This window comes from Silurus aristotelis, assembly GCF_946808225.1.
Source record: "Silurus aristotelis genome assembly, chromosome: 18".
In the NCBI taxonomy this organism is placed as follows: Eukaryota; Metazoa; Chordata; class Actinopteri; order Siluriformes; family Siluridae; genus Silurus; species Silurus aristotelis.
Genome location: NC_139591.1, coordinates 15,014,988 through 15,037,185, shown reverse-complemented (window position 1 = coordinate 15,037,185; position 22,198 = coordinate 15,014,988). Strand labels below are relative to the sequence as shown.

Below are 22,198 nucleotides of genomic sequence, written 5' to 3'. Positions count from 1 at the left end.
TCCAATATGATTGCTTGCATGTACAAGATATTCGTTTGATCTAAGACTATATATGAGGGTGACAAATTTATAAAAAAAATATATATATATTTTAACGTCATGCAGTACGCAAAAGAAATAGGAACTGTGGCACCTTTTTTTTTTTTTAAAGCAAATGGATATAACCCACTTCGAATAGGTGATAGAGTTCTTTCTTGCCCATGCAAGATCAACCATTTGCATCTGTGACAGTCTTTACACATGCTCTCAAAACTGCAGCGTAGGAAGACTGCAATAAATAAATAAATATATTGGGCATGTGGGGGGGAGATATCCATATATACATGTACAGTGGGGCAAAAAAAGTATTTAGTCAGCCACCAATTGTGCCCTTAAAAAGATGAGAGCTTAAAAAGTTCTCCCACTTAAAAAGATGAGAGAGGCCTGTAATTTTCATCAGAGGTACACTTGAACTATAAGAGACAAAATAAGAAAAACAAATCCAGAAAATCACATTGTCTGATTTTGAAAGAATTTATTTGCAAATTATGGTGGAAAATAAGTATTTGGTCACCTACAAAAAAAAGCAAGATTTCTGGCTCTCACAGACCTGTAACTTCTTTAAGAGGTTCCTCTGTCCTCCACTTGTTAACTGCATTAATGGCATCTATTTGAACTCGTTATCAGTATAAAAGACACCAGTCCACAATTTCAAACCTCCAAACTCCACTATGGCCAAGACCAAAGAGCTGTCAAAGGACACCAGAAACAAAATAGTGTAGACCTGCACTAGGCTGGGAAGACTGAATCTGCAATAGGTAAGCAGCTTGGTGTGAAGAAATCAACTGTGGGAGCAATTATTCGAAAATGGAAGACATACAAGACCACTGATAATCTCCCTCGATCTGGGGCTAACTGCAAGATCTCACCCCGTGGGGTCAAAATGATCACATAAACGGTAAGCAAAAATCCCAGAACCACACAGGGGGACCTAGTAAATGACCTGCAGAGAGCTGGGAACAAAGTAATAAAGGCTACCATCAGTAACACACTACACCGCCAGGGACTCAAATTCAGTCTTTTAGCATGACAATGATCCCAAACACACCGCCCGGGCAACGAAGGAGTGGCTTCATAAGAAGCATTTCAAGATCCTGGAGTGGCCTAGCCAGTCTCCAAATCTCAACCTAATAGAAAATCTTTGGAGGGAGTTGAAAATTCATGTTGCCCAGCGACAGCCCCAAAACATCACTGCTCTAGAGGAGTTCTGCATGGAGGAATGGGCCAAACTACCAGCAACAGTGTGTACAAACCTTGTGGAGACTTACAGAAAACTTTTGATCTCTGTCATTGCCAACAAAGTGTATATAACAAAGTATTGAGATGAACTTTTGTTATTGACCAAATACTTATTTTCCACCATAATATGCAAATAAATTCTTTAAAAATCAGACAATGTGATTTTCTGGATTTTTTTTTTTTATCTCTCTCATAGTTGTACCTATGTGTGTAAATACTTTTTTGCCCCACTGTATATAAACTGTATATATATATATATATAAAAAATCAGAAATGGCAAAAGTACACACATCTTTTACTTAAGTAGAAGTAAAGATACATATGTTTTAAAAGACTCTTTGGTACTGGCTATACTTTTTAAAGTAAAGAAGTTTTGGCTCTGACATGTACTTAAGTAAAGAGTAGCCATTACAACTACCTGTTTTAGTGTCATTTGGTAACTGGACCTCACATCATATTATTATATTAATATAAAATAATTTTCCAATTTTGTTACCTAATAAATGTATCAAGGCTGAACAACCACCATATAGAACACAAGCAGAGAAAAAATGATGATGATCAGGTGATCAGGAATGTCTCTGTTCTCAGTCATGTTTACATCACTGACTCCTATCTATAAGAGATTTGTATATAAAGGTCACTTAAAAAATTACAATTTCTGCTTTTGTTTTGGTTTATGGCCATTGTTGGGTTTTAATTTAAATTATTTTTCTCTATCATTGTCAGGAGGTACTATGCTCATAGAAACCTAATATTCAGCATCCATTATGACCATGAGCCTTGCTTTGAGGTGGACCACTTAAAGTTCCCAGGCTTGGTACACTGTAGGTCCTGTTGGAGAGATCCTTTCAATGTCTTCCAGAAGCTCTCGTTTGATGGCAGTTCCCCTGTTTCCTCCTTCTGCCCCTGAGTTTCTAATTTGCTTAGACACGCGCCTGTGTTCCATCTCCAGACACACACAACCTGTTAGGTCATTGTCAGTGTAGATTTTGTTTCTGACTCCCAGGTTCAGTGTGTTGGAACTGACAGCTTTGTCGAAGTGAGAGCAAGTCTTTTTGCCCCTTTTGCCTTTTCTAAGATGGACCTGTGAAGGACGGACTAAGCAGCAGGTTGGTCGCTGTATCCAAGAAGCCTGAAATCCTTGCCTAAAATTTTTGTTGTAGTAGCCATAGATGATGGGATTGACACTAGAATTGGAGAACGCCAGCCAATGAGAGAAAGGGAAGACATATCCCGTCAGAAGATCCAGCTGATCTCCTTCAGGACGTGCGTAGTCTGTCAGTAGCATCAAGGTCCATAGAGGCAGCCAGGACAACATAAAGAGAAGGGCCACAACGATAAGCATTTTGATGACTTTGATCTTCCTTTGCAATATGGGTGACTTCCCTTGTGTAGTGCTGTCTAGTTGGTTCACCTTGACCAGGAAGGTTGTCGAGTACAGTTTCACTCCAATGCAGCCATACATGAGGATGATAAGGATAAGGGGAATCAGGTATATATGGGCAAACAGCACTGTAGTGTACACTTTCCGCATCCCAGGCTCAGGCCATGTCTCGTAGCAAGAATAAAGAGGATAGGTAAGGTTGTAGTTGTCACCTTGAACCATGAAGTGGCTCTGTTCTTGTTGGACGGTCAACATCAGGGCTGAGGGAAACATTATGACCAGAGCCAATAGCCATATCATTCCAATGATTGTCTTTGCCACAAATAGTGTTAGTTTGGGTTTAAAAGGGTAAACTACACAGCGAAACCTTGAACAAAGAAGTCAGGGAAGAACAACTCAAATCAGTTATAAATAAATGTTTTAGGTTTCACATATATTGACAAATACCAAAATCCTTTAAAATCTATTAAATAGTTTTTATTTTAAACCTCTTTAGTGAATCTGTCAGGTACACAATAATTTTTAATTTTTAAATATACACAATTAAAGGACATTTAAAACAAACTCATTGAATATATAGCTGCTTTTTGGATTGTTTTAAGTCAAACAAATTTTTCCAGCAGTCATATTTTCTTAAACTATGCAAATATATACTACACTTTGTAATTACAATATGTTAAATCAGGTGTTATTAAATCATGAAAATCTTTAATCAGGCCCTCCTAAACTTATACAAACAGTATTCTCACATCTAATCTTCCTTCCTAGAGTCTACACTATCCATGTTTCCCTTGTGCACTCTTTTTAGTATTTTAAACCAATCCAAATTATATAGCAATTGAACTTTTTAAAGGTTTAATAATTAGAGTTATGCCTTTGTCAGTCCAACTAAATTTTTTAAGAAATCTCACATGTTTATTTCTGTTCTCACACCTTATGTTGGACCAAATTATTGTTACAATTGTTTAGTAGTACTGTAGCTCAAACAACACCATAGAAAAAAAAAAATTTGTCCTTTTTTTAATAAAGCCATTTTTGGCCAGAGGTTTGATATCCATCTGGTAATATTCATAGAAAATTGTAGAAGAATATGTTAAATATTATATGTTAATGTTAAGAATAATTTTTTTTGTTGTTGTTTATTATGGCAGACTGCTTTATGGTTAATATATAAACTTTCAACTAGATATTTTATAAAAAAAAAACAAACAAATATAATACTGTGCAGTAACTAGTCAGAAAAGATAAACAGAATGTAAAACTAATTTATATTTTCATTAGTGAGCTTTACCCAGAAGGATTTACTTAAATAGCGGGTTCGGATAAGCCCTTGAAATCTTTTCCTAATTTTCTAACCAAAAACTAATTGTTAACAGAAAAAAATCAATTTTAAGTAAAAAAATATATAATTACTAGAAATATAAGTGCTTTTGTGTTATATTCTGTTTTCTAGGTTTCATCAACGCATTTACAATGTATGCATTTTTTCATGCATTTAAATTGTGAAAGGATAGGTTGTGTTAATTATAGTGCTTCTACTTTGGTCAGAGAAGTCAATATTGTAAAATACAAAATGGTCAGGAACATTAAATTTCTAATACATGTAATACAGCTAATCAAATGCTTTTTGATGCATCTTTCTCTTCCTACCCTTGCACTTATGCTAGCACCACAAGTGGGAGCCATGAGTGAGTGGACTGGTCATTTTTACTTAAACTTACACATGACCAGTCCACTCACTCATGGCTCCCACTTGTGGTGCCCGAGAAAAAGGAAATCTGATATTTGATTTATAGTTAAAATGCACAGGCAAATGCACATGAACACTTACCTGTCCACTGCAATGGCCACTAGTGTGAAGACAGATGCACAGACAGATATTCCTTGCACAAGGCCACTCAGCTTGCATATTAAATTACTGAATGGCCAACCTGTCCAAACACAACAGCATTGACAGTTCAATAAAAAAAAATAAAAAATGAATGTAAAAAAGACAATTATAATTCAGGTTACATGACACTTTGTTTCTAATTCAACAAAATGTGAGGTATCTGGAAAAAAACAAACATTACAGATTTAGCTGCACTTTCAGTAATCACTTTATGTTTGGCCAGTGTTAGAGACCATGCACACACAACCACATGTTCCTTTGCACTTTGGCAAGAAACTGGAGAACCTGTACAAAACCCATGTGAATGCACAGAGAACATGGAAACTCCATACAGAGAGCATCCCAAGTGAGAGATCTGGATCTGTGAGGTACCTGTATTACTCTACCCACCGTATAAAAAGTCTACCTCAGGTATATCTCCCCCTTAGGTGGATTCAGAACTTTGAGGCTGTCAATGGTATTATTATGGCCAAATACTACTGAACACAACTGAACGGAGAGGTCAGACACAGAGCAATTGTAAGAAAAAAAACAGGTGCATCCTAGGGAACTGGTGGACCCTCCCCTGTAGATAGTCCTAGAGGGGCTATATCTGTAGATGAGCGTCGACACTTGCATAACCCATTTGGGTTCAGACAAATATTGAAAGTGGAGGTAAGACTAGACTGTTACAATGGAAAAATGGCAAAAGGTTTAATCACACTCCTCAGGCTTTCAGAAAAATCACTATTACAGTTGAACCCCAGGAGGAAAAATGCACCTTCTAAGTTTTATGAGGGGATCATGGGGCTGTTTGCAAATTTACCAAGGTGATGATTTGAACTTCCTGTCTATTATTACATTTCTTTAGGAATCCTTAAACAAAGAATAACCCTTCACTAATCACTTGAACAAGCACAAAACAAATTTTAATCCTCAAATAGAAATATTAACTCCAGTAGGTTATGTTTCACATTTAGACATATGTTCAACAATATATATCAAACGTTGACCATATCACTAAAATATTTAAAGTGAGAATATCCAAAAGATCTTTTTCATAACGAGTTGTTACTTGTTATTTGCTGAAACCCGATTGTTATCCCGGATTATGTGTATTACTTGCCACTCTATTAAAAATAATGCTTCATCAACTTGTAGGATTGTATTATTCAAGAGAATTGTGATAAATATTTGTACTGTCTTGCTATTTTGGATTCCGTTTCACCAAATTTGGTGCTTGCTAAATAAATAAACAAGTGCAACTATTTATCTGTACAAATGTGACAAAAAGCACTAGAGCTAGTTATCCTTCCAGTCTGTAGGAGGAACTTGCCTGTAATGAGATTGTCCACCAAAGTGGTGGGAATGCAGAAGATCCCCACAAGCAGATCACTGATGGAAAGGTTCAGGATGAAGACCTTAGTAACCGTCCACATATGCCTGTTCCTCAGAACTATGAGACAGACCACACTGTTACCTATCATGCAGAGCAAGAAGATGAACAGGTAGGCCAGGATGAACACGGTAGCCATGCCCAGCGAGTGCTGGAAGTATGGGGAGAATAGGATCTCCTCTGGCAGACTGGTAGTGTTGGTCATGTTGATTTCATGCAGGAGATCTGAAATTATGTGAATTGTGGGTAGCGCCAATGTTCCTCCACTTATAACAGATTTGTCTCTATCAGATTCCATGAGTGAGAGGCGAGAACCTGACAAATATGAAAGGGCAAAGAAGAGAGAAATTTATTTGCAACACTTGCTTAACATGTAATTTAATTCAAGTAATTACCAAAGCAACCATGCCAAATTCAAGCAGCAGAAAATACAATGTTTATCCAATCTTTAACTGTTTCGTTTTGGTGAACACGTAGCCTCTGATTTAAATGATTGGCTGACCAGTGTGGAACCAAATGTTGTCTTCTGCTCATTTAGCCCATTTAATTGAAAGTTTACACAATGTGGTTTTGAAACTTTGGGTGATCATACTTTTATTGCATGGTATGTTTGTAAAGAGTGGTTATTTGACTTGAATCAGTCTAGCCGTTGTCCACTGATTTAGAGATTTTTTTATAGATTTTTTTTTTGGTTTTTTTTTATAAGAAAGTAAGGCACATTATTCCCCATTCTGATATTTGATGTGAACATTAATTTAAGCTCTTGACCTGTATCTGCATGATTTTATGTATTGTTTTGCAGCCCCATGATTGATCCATGCTTGATTGGATAATTGCAGGTGTATCTTTTAGTGTGTGTATTTCTCAGTAAGTATTGTGGACTGCTGTGTGCATAATTGACAGCATTATCCTGATACTTGCCAAACTGTTGATATATGGAGGGGGAGCCCAATCAATGTGATGATAATAATCAGGATAAAATGAATAAATATGATTATCATAAGAAGCAAATAAGACAGCAATCAATTGATTGATGATGAACAGCTTTCATTAGATTTTTTTTATTCAAAAATTGAATTCGGTTGTTATGTTCGGTTGTTAAGTTCGCTTAAACTTTTAAAGCAGGTCCATGATTTAAACTTAATATATGTTATATATATGTTTTTTTTTTTTAAATGTCTAAAATCTTGAAAATGTGTAAATTAAGTGTTTAGACTTTTCTGTCTGTCTAAGAACAAGTTGCACAAGCATGCATTTTTTTAATGTAAAAAAAAAAAATCATGTTTTTATATTCGAGTAAATAACAACACATTTAATGTAAGCTGCTACAGTTTTTACATGCTCTGTTTAAAAAAAAAAAAAGGGACATTTTCCAATTCACCAAGTAACTGTATCAGTGTTGTAAAGAATAAAAAAGCATAAAACTGTTACTTTTAAGCCTAATATGTTGAATATTTTGATACTGAGTAATAACAAATGAAAGATTCCTACCTGGGAGTTTTGAAACAGAACAGTAAAAATACTCGCTTGGGTGTTAAAAGAGAAATAATGAGTCCTGTGCGCACGCTGATGTTGAAATCTGATGCTCCGGACTGAGCGCATTCTGCCGCATCGCCGTTTCAGGGAGTGCGCGCTGCGCTGACTCCGCCCACTTGTTTTTGGTCACGCCCACACGAGCGGCACAGCAGATTTATTATTCGTTATTTGAGCGAAACTGCAAAAAAGAAAACACCAGACCAGAGCACATCAACCACAGCCAGTCAAGATCACTTAAGGAAAGACCATTAAAGACAAGAACAACAACAAGAAAAAAAATTAATATTGAATTGAAAATGTCTATTGAATTTAAGGGGGGAGTAGTGGCTCCAGCGGTTAAGGCGCTGGGTTGCCGATCGGAAGGTCTGGGGTTGAAGCCCCGGTATCGCCAAGCTGCCACTCTTGGGCCCTTAACCCTCTATGCTCTGGGGGTCCCTTACAAGGGAAATATCAAGGTGCGTGACGTCGGCGTGACGTGGGGCCGCCTTCCCGTGGGCTCACCACCTGCAGGAGGGACCGTAAGGGACGGTGCTGTGTGGATTGGGCAGCAGTCAAAGGCGGGGGCCTGCTTAGACTGCAGCCCCCGCGACCCGAATTACGGATAAGCGGGAGAAAATGAATGAATATTGAATTTAATAACTTTTGGTAAAAAAAGAATATATAATTTTTACCAAAAGTAATAAAAAAAAAGAATTAAAAAATATTTTTCGGAACGTATTCATCCCCCCTTCCCTTCTTTCAGTTTTGTTATGTTGCAGCCTGATACTACAATTATTAACATTTATTTTATTTTTTCTTATTTTTCTACACTCAGTACCCCATAATGACAGAATTCTAGAAATACATTTTGTGAATTTTAATTTTAAATAAAAAAAAAATAAATAAATACAAAATCACATACATAAGTATTCAGGCCCTTAGTACTTAGATAAAACTTTGGCATTAATTACAGCCTTCTGTATTTTTGGGCTTTTTACTTCATTACAAATAATCTCACGCTGAGTCAGGTTCGATGGAGACTGTCGATGGACAGCCATTTTTAGGCCTTCTCCAGAGATGTTCAATAGGGTTTAAGTAAGGGCTTTGGCTGAGCCACTCCTATGTTGTCTTGGCTGTGTTCATATTGTTGTTTTCATGTAGTAAGGTTGAACTTTTGGCCCAGACTGATGTCCTGGGTGCTGCAAAATGGGTTTTCTTCGAAGAGATCACTGTACATTGCTGCAACACCATGCCGTATTTTTTAGATGGTTTTGGGTAGATGATGAGTGGTGCCTGATTTACTCCAGACATAACGTTTAGAATTAAAATCAAACAGTTCAATATTGGTTTCATCAGACCAGAGAATCTTCCACAGAGTCTGAGAGTCCTTCAGATGCCAGTTGGCAAACTCCAAGCGGGCTTCCATGGGTTTTGCACTAAAGAGAGGCTTCTGTCTATCCACTCTTCCATAAAGCCCAGATAGGTGGAGGGCTGCAGTAATGATTATCCTTCTGGAGCTTTGTCCCATCTTCACACAGGATCAACGGAGCTCAGTTAGAGTGACCATCGGGTTATTGCTCACTTCTCTTACTAAGGCCCTTCTCCCTCAATTGATCAGTTTGGCTTTGCAACAAGCTCATGAAAGCGTTCTGGTTCTTTCCATTTGAGAATTATGGAGGCCACCGTACTCTTAGGAATTTTCAGTGCAGCAGCAATTTTTTTTGTAGCATTCCCCAGATCTGTGTTTTGAAACAATTTTGTGTCTGAGCTCTGCAGGCAGCTTGGTTTGTGCTCTGTTATACATTGTCAGCTGTGAGTCCTTCTATAGAGAGCTTTTTCAAATCATTTCCAATCAATAAACCTCCAATCAAGGTGCAGGAACATCTTAGCGACAATCAAGAGAAATGGGGGACACCGAAGCTAAGTTTTAAGTGCTGCTGCAAAGAGTCTGAATACTTATTTACATGCAGTATTGCAGTTTTTTTAATTTAAGAAATTTGCAGACTCAGGTTCTATTTTCACAGTGATGGGAAGTGCATTTCACAACTAGACCTTCAGTGGTGTCCTGTGCAGTGGTCAGCCGTCAGGGCCAGCAAGGCCTTCTCTACTGGCATAAACAGAAATCAGAAGCACTGACCTACATTTACAACCTAAATTCTAATATTTATTCCATTAAATTGTATTAATTTATTCCCAACAGTCTATTCTCTTCATTTTGTAGCATTTTTATTTTTTTTTATGTGGATGTTCGAATTTTTGTACAATCAGATTTTATTATCTATGTGCTGCCACATCAATGTAATCTACCCAGGCCCTTCAGAATCAGTAGTGCTGGCCAATGTACCTCAAACTATATTAGCAATGGGACTGTTTCTTTAACCAATCCGATTTCAAATTCGCCTCACAGAGCTAGCTAGCTGTCCCACAATAACGTCAACATTTTTCCTTCCGTTGATTGTTTGGTCAGATGGAAACTGATACAGTCAAGTTGTGCTCTGCACATATCAATACATTTAAGTTAGAATTTTTCTACGCCCACAATGGCTGACAGAGAAAGAGAAAATTATTTGGTCGCAGACATATTTAAAAATCCATTTTCAAGGTGGACTTTACCAGAAAAGCTAGACTTAGTAAGGAGAGGTCAGCTGAAGTCTGTCTCAGACCGGGAAAGGGTTTGTTTGCCACTTCCAGACCAGTGCCTATGAGCGGTACCACTGCCTTACAGTTTTGAGGAGCATTGCAAATTATTTAAGTATGCATTATGAGTATGCATCTCTGGTGAACATGATGTATTTTATATAAATTTTTTATGTTTTTGTCATGTTATTAAACAAATATTGACTCTGAACTGCTCCAGGTGATGTACGTTGCATAGTTGTGGTTGGGTTTCTTGCTTTAGTAAAAATGGTATTGACCCTCGATATGAGAAATGCCCCTCTCTCTCTGTAATGCCACGTGTTGTTATATTGTGTTTTTATATAGTATTGATGGTTTCTATAATTGCGACGTGATAGTGGTGGTATTAAGAGGCGGATTAAGCGGGGTAAGTCCTCATTGAATACCCAGGTACCAAATGCACGGCCCGCCACTGTATAAAGTTGTTCAATAGGGTTGAGGTCATAACTTTATAGTGGTCCACTCAAGATCTTTCACTCTAATCCATGTAAACCGTTTCTTCATGGAGCTGACATTGTGCCCAGGATCATACAGGAACAGGTTTGTGTCTTCTAGTTCAAGTGAAATTAAAATTTTATTGTACTGCATCCCAAGACATGCAAACAACTGTTTACTTCCAATGTTGTGGTAACAGTTTGGGGGAAAAAAAACATGGCTGGAAAAGTCAGCTGTCCTATTACTATGTTCGCAGTATTGTATTATTAGTTTTTAATAACTAATATTTAAAAACAATGGTCAGATAAGAAACAAAAATATCTCTACTAATTTTAACGATTCTTCATTACTATGCTGTTTAAAAAAAGGTCTGGAAGACAAAGAATGATAAATGCTTTGGAGGTCAGTGTCTTATAATTGCACTCAGCTAAAACCCTGTGAGAAGAAATTAATGAAGAAGTTAGTACATGTATTCTATTGTATTCAAAGCCCTCCAGCTTCATTAAATCCTGTTGATGTTCTTTTTTTGTGTGTAGTCAGAGAAACTGGTTCCTTCACTGCAGGGAATGTGGATGTCACCTTGTTAAGCTTACACTTTACAAATCACACTGAATTAAAGGAGCTAGCTCCATAGGCTGCTCTATCTGCACAAGTCCACTCAAAATATTCTGGTCACCAATATGATATTTGGATCAACCAATTAAATACTGGGTAGTAATTACTCCAAATACTATCATGGCTTCATGACTTCTTCCTAACGTAGACATAACTTAAAAAAAACGACAGATTTTGAAATTTCACACATTATGTATGGACCTCATATTTGTCATAGCACATATAGTAGACGTACAAAAATAAACGCAAAATGAGACAAAAGTTTTACTTCTAACTTCAAAATAAGCACAGCAGGCAACTGCCTCAGGCACAAAGCGTTGAGCGAGGCTCTGTAAAACTAATTACCTAAGTTCAGTTGTGGCCTTGTTAAGCAAATGAATGGCATGGGAACTTAAAATAAATGTTCATAGTCCAAATGAAAAGGGCTTAAGTGTTAAATCTATTTTAAATAAATTAAGAATAACATAAAAGTATATTTTTACTGTGGTAACTATGAGGTACTAAATAATATATATTACGAGAGAAAAATATTAATGAGATTGTTTGGAGATATCTGTCATATTCAGTGTCTTTCTGATCACACACACACACACACACACACACACACACACACACACACACACACACACACACACACACACTTACTATATACAGTATATATACAGTGAGGAAAATAAGTATTGGAACACCCTGCTATTTTGCAAGTTCTTCCACTTAGAAATCATGGAGGGGTCTGAAATTGTCATCGTAAGTGCATGTCCACTGTAAGAGACATAATCTAAAAAAAAAATCCAGAAATCACAATATATGATTTTTAAACTATTTATTTGTATGATACAGCTGCAAAAAAGTATTTGAACACCGGTCTATCAGCTAGAATACTGACCCTCAAAGACCTGTTAGTCTGCCTTTAAAATGTCCACCTCCACTACATTTATTATCCTAAATTAGATGCACCTGTTTGAGGTCGTTAGCTGCATAAAGACACCTGTCCCCCCCATACAATCAGTAAGAATCCAACTACTAACATGGCCAAGACCAAAGAGCTGTCCAAAGACACTAGAGACAAAATTGTACACCTCCACAAGGCTGGAAAGGGCTACGGGGAAATTGCCAAGCAGCTTGGTGAAAAAAGGTCCACTGTTGGAGCAATCATTAGAAAATGGAAGAAGCTAAACAGGACTGTCAATCTTCCTCGGACTGGGGCTCCATGCAAGATCTCACCTCGTGGGGTCTTAATGATCCTAAGGAAGGTGAGAAATCAGCCCAGAACTACACGGGAGGAGCTGGTCAATGACCTGAAAAGAGCTGGGACCACCGTTTCCAAGGTTACTGTTGGTAATACACTAAGACGTCATGGTTTGAAATCATGCATGGCACGGAAGGTTCCCCTGCTTAAACCAGCACATGTCCAGGCACGACTTAAGTTTGCCAATGACCATTTGGATGATCCAGAGGAGTCATGGGAGAAAGTCATGTGACCAGATGAGACCAAAATAGAACTTTTGGGTCATAATTCCACTAAACGTATTTGGAGGAAGAAGAATGATGAGTACCATCCCAAGAACACCATCCCTACTGTGAAGCATGGGGGTGGTAGCATCATGCTTTGGGGGTGTTTTTCTGCACATGGGACAGGGCGACTGCACTGTATTAAGGAGAGGATGACCGGGGCCATGTATTGCGAGATTTTGGGGAACAACCTCCTTTCCTCAGTTAGTTCATTGAAGATGGGTCGAGGCTGGGTCTTCCAACATGACAATGACCCGAAGCACCCTAACCCTAGAAGCATATCAAGGTTCTGGCGTGGCCTAGCCAGTCTCCAGACCCAAACCCAATAGAGAATCTTTGGAGGGAGCTCAAACTCCGTGTTTCTCAGCGACAGGCCAGAAACCTGACTGATCTAGAGAAGATCTGTGTGGAGGAGTGGGCTAAAATCCCTCCTGCAGTGTGTGCAAACCTGGTGAAAAACTACAGGAAACGTTTGACCTCTGTAATTGCAAACAAAGGCTACTGTACCAAATATTAACATTGACTTTATCAGGTGTTCAAATACTTATTTACAGCTGTATCATACAAATAAATAGTTAAAAAATCATACATTTTGATTTCTGGATTTTTTTTTTTAGATTATGTCTCTCACAGTGGACATGCACCTACGATGACAATTTCAGACCCCTCCATGATTTCTAAGTGGGAGAAATTGCAAAATAGCAGGGTGTTCAAATACTTATTTTCCTCACTGTATATATATATATATATATATATATATATATATATATATATATATATATATATATATATATATATATATATATATACAGTGGGTACGGAAAGTATTCAGACCCCCTTAAATTTTTCACTCTTTGTTATATTGCAGCCATTTGCTAAAATCATTTAAGTTCATTCTTCTTCCTCATGAATGTACACACAGCTCCCCATATTGACAGATAAACACAGAATTGTTGACATTGTTGCAGATTTATTAAAAAAGAAAAACTGAAATATCACATGGTCCTAAGTATTCAGACCCTTTGCTGTGACACTCATATATTTAACTCAGGTGCTTTCCATTTCTTCTGATCATCCTTGAGATGGTTCTACACCTTCATTTGAGTCCAGCTGTGTTTGATTATACTGATTGGACTTGATTAGGAAAGCCACACACCTGTCTATATAAGACCTTCCAGATCACAATGCATGTCAGAGCAAATGAGAATCATGAGGTCAAAGGAACTGCCTGAAGAGCTCAGAGACAGAATTGTGGCAAGGCACAGATCTGGCCAAGGTTACAAAAAGATTTCTGCTGCACTTAAGGTTCCTAAGAGCACAGTGGCCTCCATAATCCTCAAATGGAAGACGTTTGGGACGACCAGAACCCTTCCTAGAGCTGGCCGTCCGCCCAAACCGAGCTATCGGGGGAGAAGAGCCTTGGTGAGAGAGGTAAAGAAGAACCCAAAGATCACTGTGGCTGAGCTCCAGAGATGCAGTCAGGAGATAGGAGAAAGTTGTAGAAAGTCAACCATCACTGCAGCCCTCCACCAGTCTGGGTTTTATGGCAGAGTGGCCCGACGGAAGCCTCTCCTCAGTGTAAGACACATGAAAGCCCGCATGGAGTTTGCTAAAAAACACCTGAAGGACTCCAAGATGGTGAGAAATAAGATTCTCTGGTCTAATGAGACCAAAATAGAACTTTTTGGCCTTAATTCTAAGCGGTATGTGTGGAGAAAACCAGGCACTGCTCATCACCTGTCCAATACAGTCCCAACAGTGAAGCATGGTGGTGGCAGCATCATGCTGTGGGGGTGTTTTTCAGCTGCAGGGACAGGACGACTGGTTGCAATCGAGGGAAAGATGAATGCGGCCAAGTACAGGGATATCCTGGACAAAAACCTTCTCCAGAGTGCTCTGGACCTCAGACTGGGCCGAAGGTTTACCTTCCAACAAGACAATGACCCTAAGCACACAGCTAAAATAACAAAGGAGTGGCTTCACAACAACTCCATGACTGTTCTTGAATGGCCCAGCCAGAGCCCTGACTTAAACCCAATTGAGCATCTCTGGAGAGACCTAAAACTGGCTGTCCACCAACGTTTACCATACAACCTGACAGAACTGGAGAGGACCTGCAAGGAGGAATGGCAGAGGATCCCCAAATCCAGGTGTGAAAGACTTGTTGCATCTTTCCCAAAAAGACTCCTGGCTGTATTAGATCAAAAGGGGGCTTCTACTAAATACTGAGCAAAGGGTCTGAATACTTAGAACCATGTGATATTTCAGTTTTTCTTTTTTTTTTAAATCTGCAACAATGTCAACAATTCTGTGTTTTTCGGTCAGTATGGGGTGCTATGTGTACATTCATGAGGAAGAAGAATGAACCTAAATGATTTTAGCAAATGGCTGCAATATAACAAAGAGTGAAAAATTTAAGGGGGTCTGAATACTTTCCGTACCCACTGTATATATAGCTGCATCTCAATAATTTAGAAAGCATTAAAAAGTTGATTTACTTTAGTAATCAATACAAAAAGTGAAACTCGTATATTATATAGATTCATCACACAGAGACTGATATATCTAAAGTGTTTATTTCTTTTTAAATGAAAACCCAAAATTCAGTAATATGAAAATTTGAATATGGTGAATATTGGAGACTCGTCATGTCACACTATAATCAGCCAGTGCGTCAGTGGTATCCATTGGCTACAACTGGCGCATTCCTTGTGTCAAGCCACTCTTGAACCAGAGACGTCAGAGTTCAAGATTAAATCAAATTTTATTTGTCACATACACAAATAAAATTTTATTTGATTTGAAGCAACTTGGATTCTGTGCCTCTCCTCTCTTCCTCCAGACTCTGGGACCTTGATTTACAATTGAAATGCAAAGTTTTCTTTCTTTTAATCTGAAAAGACGACTTTGGCCACTGAGTCACAATCCAGGCCTTTGCCCAGGTAAGACACCTCTGACGTCGCTTGAGGTCCAGTGTAAAGTTTGCACAGTCAGTGGTTGTTTGGGGAGTCGTGTCATCTGCTGGTGTTGGTCCACTGTGTTTTATCAAGTCCAGGGTCAGCACAGCCGTCTACCAGAAAGTTTTAGAGCACTTCATGCTTTCCTCTGCTGACCAGCTTTATGGAGATGCTGATGCTGAATTTTTCAGCAGGATTTGGCACATGCCCACAAGGCCGAAAGCACAAACAGTGGTTAAATTTCCATGGTGTTGGCATGAGTGACTGGCCAGCAAACCAGACCTGGACCCCCATAGAGAATCTATGGGGTATTGTCAAGAGTAAAACAAGACCAAAAAATGCAAATGAAGGCAACTGTCAAAGAAAGAAACCTGGGCTTCCATACCACCGCAGCAGTGCCACAGACTGATCACCTCCATGCCATGCTGATTTGAGGCAGTAATTTAAGCAAAAGAAGCCTTTACCAAGTATTAAGTACAAATATAGTTAATGAACATACTTTCCAGAAGGCCAACAATTTACCTTGAGAGGTACCCTACTCAAAAGGGGAACCCATCCTCATTTGGGTGACATCAACATTGTGATTATATTCTTTAAACAATACAGAACACTGGAGAGTGAAAACTACTGGAATGTAAGATTATGAGTAATGTCCTTTCTACAGTCTTTTACAGTCATTTGTGGTTATAAAACTAGAAGCTAATGAGCAACTCATAAAATAGCTCAACATTTACAAATCAAAAGTTATTCAAATGTTCCGTTTTAAGTTACTTGGCACTTTCTAGACTCTAATAACCTACGAGTGTACTTTATTATTATTGTGATTATAATGATGATGATGATAATGATGCTGATTATTATTATTATTATTATTATTATTATTATTATTATTATTATTATTATTATATGAATTTAATAAAAATGTTATTACTTATCTAGAGTAACCTTTATGTTTGTTTTCTGTCATTTTTGAAAATCTTCTTCTTCTTCTTCTTCTTTTTTTCTTTTTTTTTTTTACCGTGTATTAAAAGAGAAAGCAGACTAAAATGAAGACGTGCTTACGGCCTGTTAGAGTTATTTAGGTAAAGTACCTGATACTAGTTGTTATGGCAACTTTAATGATTTTTATGGAATAGATTACGCCTTCAAAGCTCTTTTTGCCTTCAAAGCTCTCAGCATGTTCATATTCTTTTTCGACATTCAATTCTCCATTGACCGTAAATACTGAATAAAAAATTGTGAACTTCAATCCAAATAAATACTACTTCAGATGATGTTTATAGTTATAAAATTGAATTGAATGTTCCCTAATCTCCTTCACATTTAAGTAATCCATATTCTCACATACCATATTTGAATCTGAAGAAAAAAGGTTCACCTTTGTACAACACTGCCACCCTATTGCCCCTAACAGCAAACACAACACACAGACTTTAATATGCATGTGTAAGAATGGTGACTTATCGACTCTTAACTCACATATACAATGATCACATAATGAACAGTGCACTAGTTTATGGTTTATAGCTACGTGAGAATTTATACATTTTATCATCTTGACACATATATAATTTAACATGTAAATTTCTTTCTTTATATTTGTGCTTTTATTTGCATCAGCCATCATCCTCTTCATTGCTTAGTACTGAAGTCACCTGGTATGGCTGTCTCCTCCTTTCCAGGAACAAACAGCCAGTTCTATCTTCTCATGCCAAGTTTGCAATAATTCTGACAAGCAAATATAAACTTAACCTTTCTTAAACCACAGCACTGCTGAATGCTTTATTCTGATTGGTCTGACAAAAGTCGGCTGCTTTGTTTTTCTAATACTTTTTGTTTTTAGAAACAGGGACAATAATTGATAAGCAGGTAAAAATCATATAATGTTTGAAATAAGTACAAATGAATACCTCCATTTTATGCTTCTTTGGTTAGAAAAGAAAGAATACAGAGTAGGTACAGTATCCAGATTAAACTTGGAGCCGGGATAAGTTTGAGATTTCTAAATGCGTTTTACTGGCTCAAGGTTGATAGCATAGTGGTGGTGTCCTGATATGTTTGCCCTCTGTGTGCTGGTCTAACTGGTCAAAACTAAAGGGCAAAGAATTTCAGATTTAGGATTTGGATAGCAGTTGATGGTGATGGAACAGGCCTCAGACTCTACTAACTGGCCAAGAAGAAGCTCATGGCATTGAATAGAGCCAGTGTGATCTTTGGGCTGAAGGGAGACATGGTTATGTGATATGTTGGGTTTCTGTTGTTTGATCCTAACTCCAGTCGACATGCTTGGAGCTGAATCCTGCCTCTCTGTTATTCCATATTTGCCAACAGGCTAGCTTTCATGAAAAGACTTCTGTGTAAACTTGGGTCTGGCTACTGCATTGTCAGAGAAATTAAAGTTTTACCTGGGAAAAGGTTGAACCAGACAGTTGAGACAATCTCTATCGTACTTGGTAGTTAAACATTTGTGGATCTTTGCTGAAGAGCTTTCTTTTATTTTAAAGATTCTGGGCAGCTTTTTTGTTTCTGTGACCAGTCTTTAAAAAGATGTCTGTGTTGGAGTTTTCAGAATGTCCAGACTTGCATACCTTTCCTGACATTTGAAAGTCCTCTCAGTCCTCTTTTTGAAAGCAGAACTTTGAATGATGAACTTTGGCTGATGGTGTCTTGAACAGGGCTTGAGGAGAAATCTCTGATCTCATTTCTGTTCTTAAGGAACTGTCTAAATATGTCTGATTGAATTGTTTGAAACCTTGTTTGGTATCATGAGAATCGGTATTACTCTGTGTTCTAAAGGCACACAGGGATATTTCATGCATCATATCCAACTTGTCTGCTTGACCTTTTCCATTTGTCTCAAGGCCATTCAAGTTTTGAAACTTTTGCTGGTTGTTAGAGTGGATTAACAGATGTAAGGAGTGTTTGCCATTTTTGACTGGATTTGTAAAGATGCACTAGAGTCTGCCTTGCTGACCTCATCAGATTCCTGAATGGCTGATACACCAACACAAGATAAAACTTTGAAACTCTGTTTTCAGGCTTCCTGAAGAGGATATCTTATATGTGTTTCTGTTATAATTCTTTTACATTATAATTTGTATTAATAAGGGAGAGGTTTCCTAATTTTAAAGTTGTCTGGACCCATGAATCTTTAGATGTACTGCTGTTTTTTTCATAGTGTTTAGGGAGAGCTCTTATTTGTCCATAGCTGCAAGGGTATTTGCTTCTGAAATATTTGATTTGTTTGATGGAGTATTCTGTAAGGGGGTGAGGATATGTACAGTAGGCAGAACCTAGGGTAATATTGGTGCCCCTGTCTAGCTGACGATGAAACAATCTGTGATTAGTTTTAGAAGCTTCCTCCCTGCAGGTTTTAGGGCTGTTGGTAAAAATCTAATTTTTTCTTTTTCTGATAGGTTAAACTAAGATTCCAGACACTCCATGGCACCTGCAATAAGGAAAACAATGTACAAGCATGGTGCCCTTAATTGTAAAACAGAAAAACAAATAATACATATATTCACACTAAAGTTTCTCAATGTATGGTTTTCACCAAATGTGGCATTGTGAATTATGGCCATCTCCACTTGTCCATCCCCACTTCTCTCCAAAATTCTTGTGGTTTGTTCAGATGCAACTTTGCAAACCTAAGCCATGCTGTCATGTTATTTTTATGTAGTGGCAACCCTTACAAGCATACCATTTTTTTTTTGGTCTTTTTCTATTTGTACTGTCATGACCTTTAACATGCAACATGCTAAGTGAGGCCCATAGTGCCCGAGATGTGACTCTTTCTTTTGTTTTGTTGCCATTTGTCTGAGCATTGCATAGTTTGACATTGGTGTGAATTTGCTGGGACCCCAACTCCTAGAAAGATTGGCAACCGTCTTAAATTTTCTCTCAGACCTCTTGATCAGTTTTGATAAAGTGCTGCTTGTAGGAGATTTTAATATTCATGTAGATGATGCAAACGATGCCCTAGGATTATCATTTGTCGATTTACTAAACTCTTTTGGAGTTAAACAAAACGTCACCAGACCAACCCACCGTTTTTACCACACACTAGACTTAATAATATCCCACGGAGCAGACGTCACTGATATAGATATTTTACCCCAGAGTGATGACATCACAGACCATTATCTCATACTGTACACACCCTGGTAGAGCAGATTAACCGTGTTTCACCACGGTATCGACTTGGTAGGACTATTATTCCAACCACTAAGGACAGATTCATAAATAACCTGCCTGATTTATCTCAGTTTCACATTAAACCCATAACTGCTGATCATCTTGATGAGATGGCGAACAACATAGACCTTATCCTCACTAGCACTTTAGACACTGTTGCCCCCATCCGGTTAAAAAAGGTTCGAGAACAAGCACCTGCACCTTGGTATAATAGTATACGCATGCCCTAAAGAGAACAGCACATAATCTGGAGAGAAAATGGAGGAAAACTAAATTGGAGGTATTTAGAATTGCGTATAAAGACAGTATGCTTAGCTACAGACAGGCGCTAAAAGCTGCTAGAGCTAAACACCTGAGCAAACTCATAGAAAATAACAAAAACAATCCCAGGTTCCTTTTCAGTACAGTCGCTAAATTAACAACAAATCAGGGATCTGAAAAATGTGTTCCATCACAGTTTAGTAGTGAAGACTTTATGACTTTCTTCACTGAAAAAATAGATAACATTAGAAAAACAATTGTGGCAGTTCAACCTCTGACAGCATCTCCCGACACAATCGTACTTACAACCCCACAACTACACTGTTTTACATGTATAGGACAGGAAGAGCTGTATGATGCTATTATGAAAGCTAAATCAACAACATGTCGGTTAGATCCAATTCCCACTAAACTACTGAAGGAAGTGTTATATACAGCTGGTGAGCCTCTTCTCAATATTATTAACTCCTCACTATCGTTAGGTCATGTCCCTAAATCCCTCAAGTTAGCAGTTATTAAGCCCCTCATTAAAAAACCTAATCTGGATCCAAACACGCTATCGAATTACAGACCAATTTCAAATCTCCCATTTATGTCTAAGATTTTAGAAAAGATTGTCGCTGCCCAGTTATGTAACCACTTGCAGGAGAACAATATCTTTGAAGAGTTTCAGTCAGGTTTTAGGCCCCATCATAGCACAGAAACTGCTCTAGTTAAAATCACTAATGACCTGTTTTTAGCTTCAGACCAAGGCTACATCTCCCTATTAGTTTTACTAGATCTTAGTGCTGCGTTCGACACTATAGATCATGATCTTCTCCTCGATCGCTTACAGAATTACATCGGTATTCAGGGACAGGCATTAAGCTGGTTTAAATCCTACCTGTCCAATCGTTACCATTTCGTAGATTTAAATGGAGAGCTATCCAGGATAATGCTAGTAAATTATGGCGTGCCACAAGGGTCAGTTCTAGGACCCCTGCTTTTCACAATATACATGCTTCCATTAGGAAATATTATTAGAAGGCATGGAATTAGCTTCCATTGTTATGCTGATGATACCCAGCTATATATTTCATCCAAACCAGGCGATACAGCTCAATTAGCTCGCATAACTGAGTGTGTTGAAGAAATAAGAGATTGGATGACCCATAACTTTCTGCTATTAAATTCTGATAAAACGGAGATTTTGCTCATCGGCCCAAAAAATAGTACACAGAAGCTCCAGCATCTCAGCCTGCATTTAGACGGTTGTTCTGTAACTACTAGTTCAACGGTAAAAGACCTGGGAGTTATTTTAGACAGCAACTTATCTTTTAAAAATCACATCAATCAAGTTACAAAAACAGCCTTCTTTCACCTTAGAAATATTTCTAAGCTAAGAAATATCTTATCTATATCTGATGCAGAGAAGCTCGTCCATGCGTTTATGACCTCTAGAATAGACTACTGTAATGCATTACTAGGTGGATGTCCTGCATCATTAATAAACAAGCTTCAGTTAGTTCAGAATGCCGCAGCAAGAGTTCTTACTAGGTCAAGAAAATACGATCATATAACCCCAATCTTATCGTTCCTACATTGGCTTCCTATTAAGTTTCGAATAGACTACAAACTACTGCTACTCACTTATAAAGCACTAAATGGTTTGGCTCCCATGTATCTATCCAGTCTTTTAACACGCTACAATCCGTCACGCTCCCTGAGATCTCAAAACTCTGGGCTTCTAGTAGTTCCTAGAATAACAAAGTCCACTAAAGGCGGTAGAGCATTTTCACATTTAGCTCCTAAACTCTGGAATAGTCTTCCTGACAGTGTTCGGGGTTCAGATACACTCTCCCAGTTTAAGTGTAGATTAAAAACATTTCTTTTTAGCAAAGCCTACACATAACACACATCACACACATCACATCACAACCTTGTGCTCCAGAATATATGATCACATGCACATTATCAACTTGTGCTGTTAATATCATGAACAGCAGCTACGCTAATTCCTCTCCACTGCTTCTCTTTCTCTCCCCATCCCGAGGCATCCTGAGGTTTGGCCAGCTCCAGTCACGTCCCACCTCGTGAAGATTATGGACCTATGGATGATCATG

General features: G+C 38.0%; 1 protein-coding gene across 1 annotated transcript; it reads right to left on the bottom strand.

The window, feature by feature from the left end:
* Positions 1-1,757: 1,757 nt before the first annotated feature.
* Positions 1,758-4,808, bottom strand: npffr1l3 (neuropeptide FF receptor 1 like 3; the record flags this gene model as incomplete). Its single annotated transcript, XM_083569466.1, has 3 exons — positions 1,758-3,032; positions 4,497-4,596; positions 4,790-4,808. 3 exons carry the CDS (start codon positions 4,806-4,808, stop codon positions 2,081-2,083), a joined length of 1,071 nt encoding a protein of 356 aa, XP_083425592.1. The 3' UTR covers positions 1,758-2,080.
* Between the last annotated feature and the right edge of the window lie 17,390 nt (positions 4,809-22,198).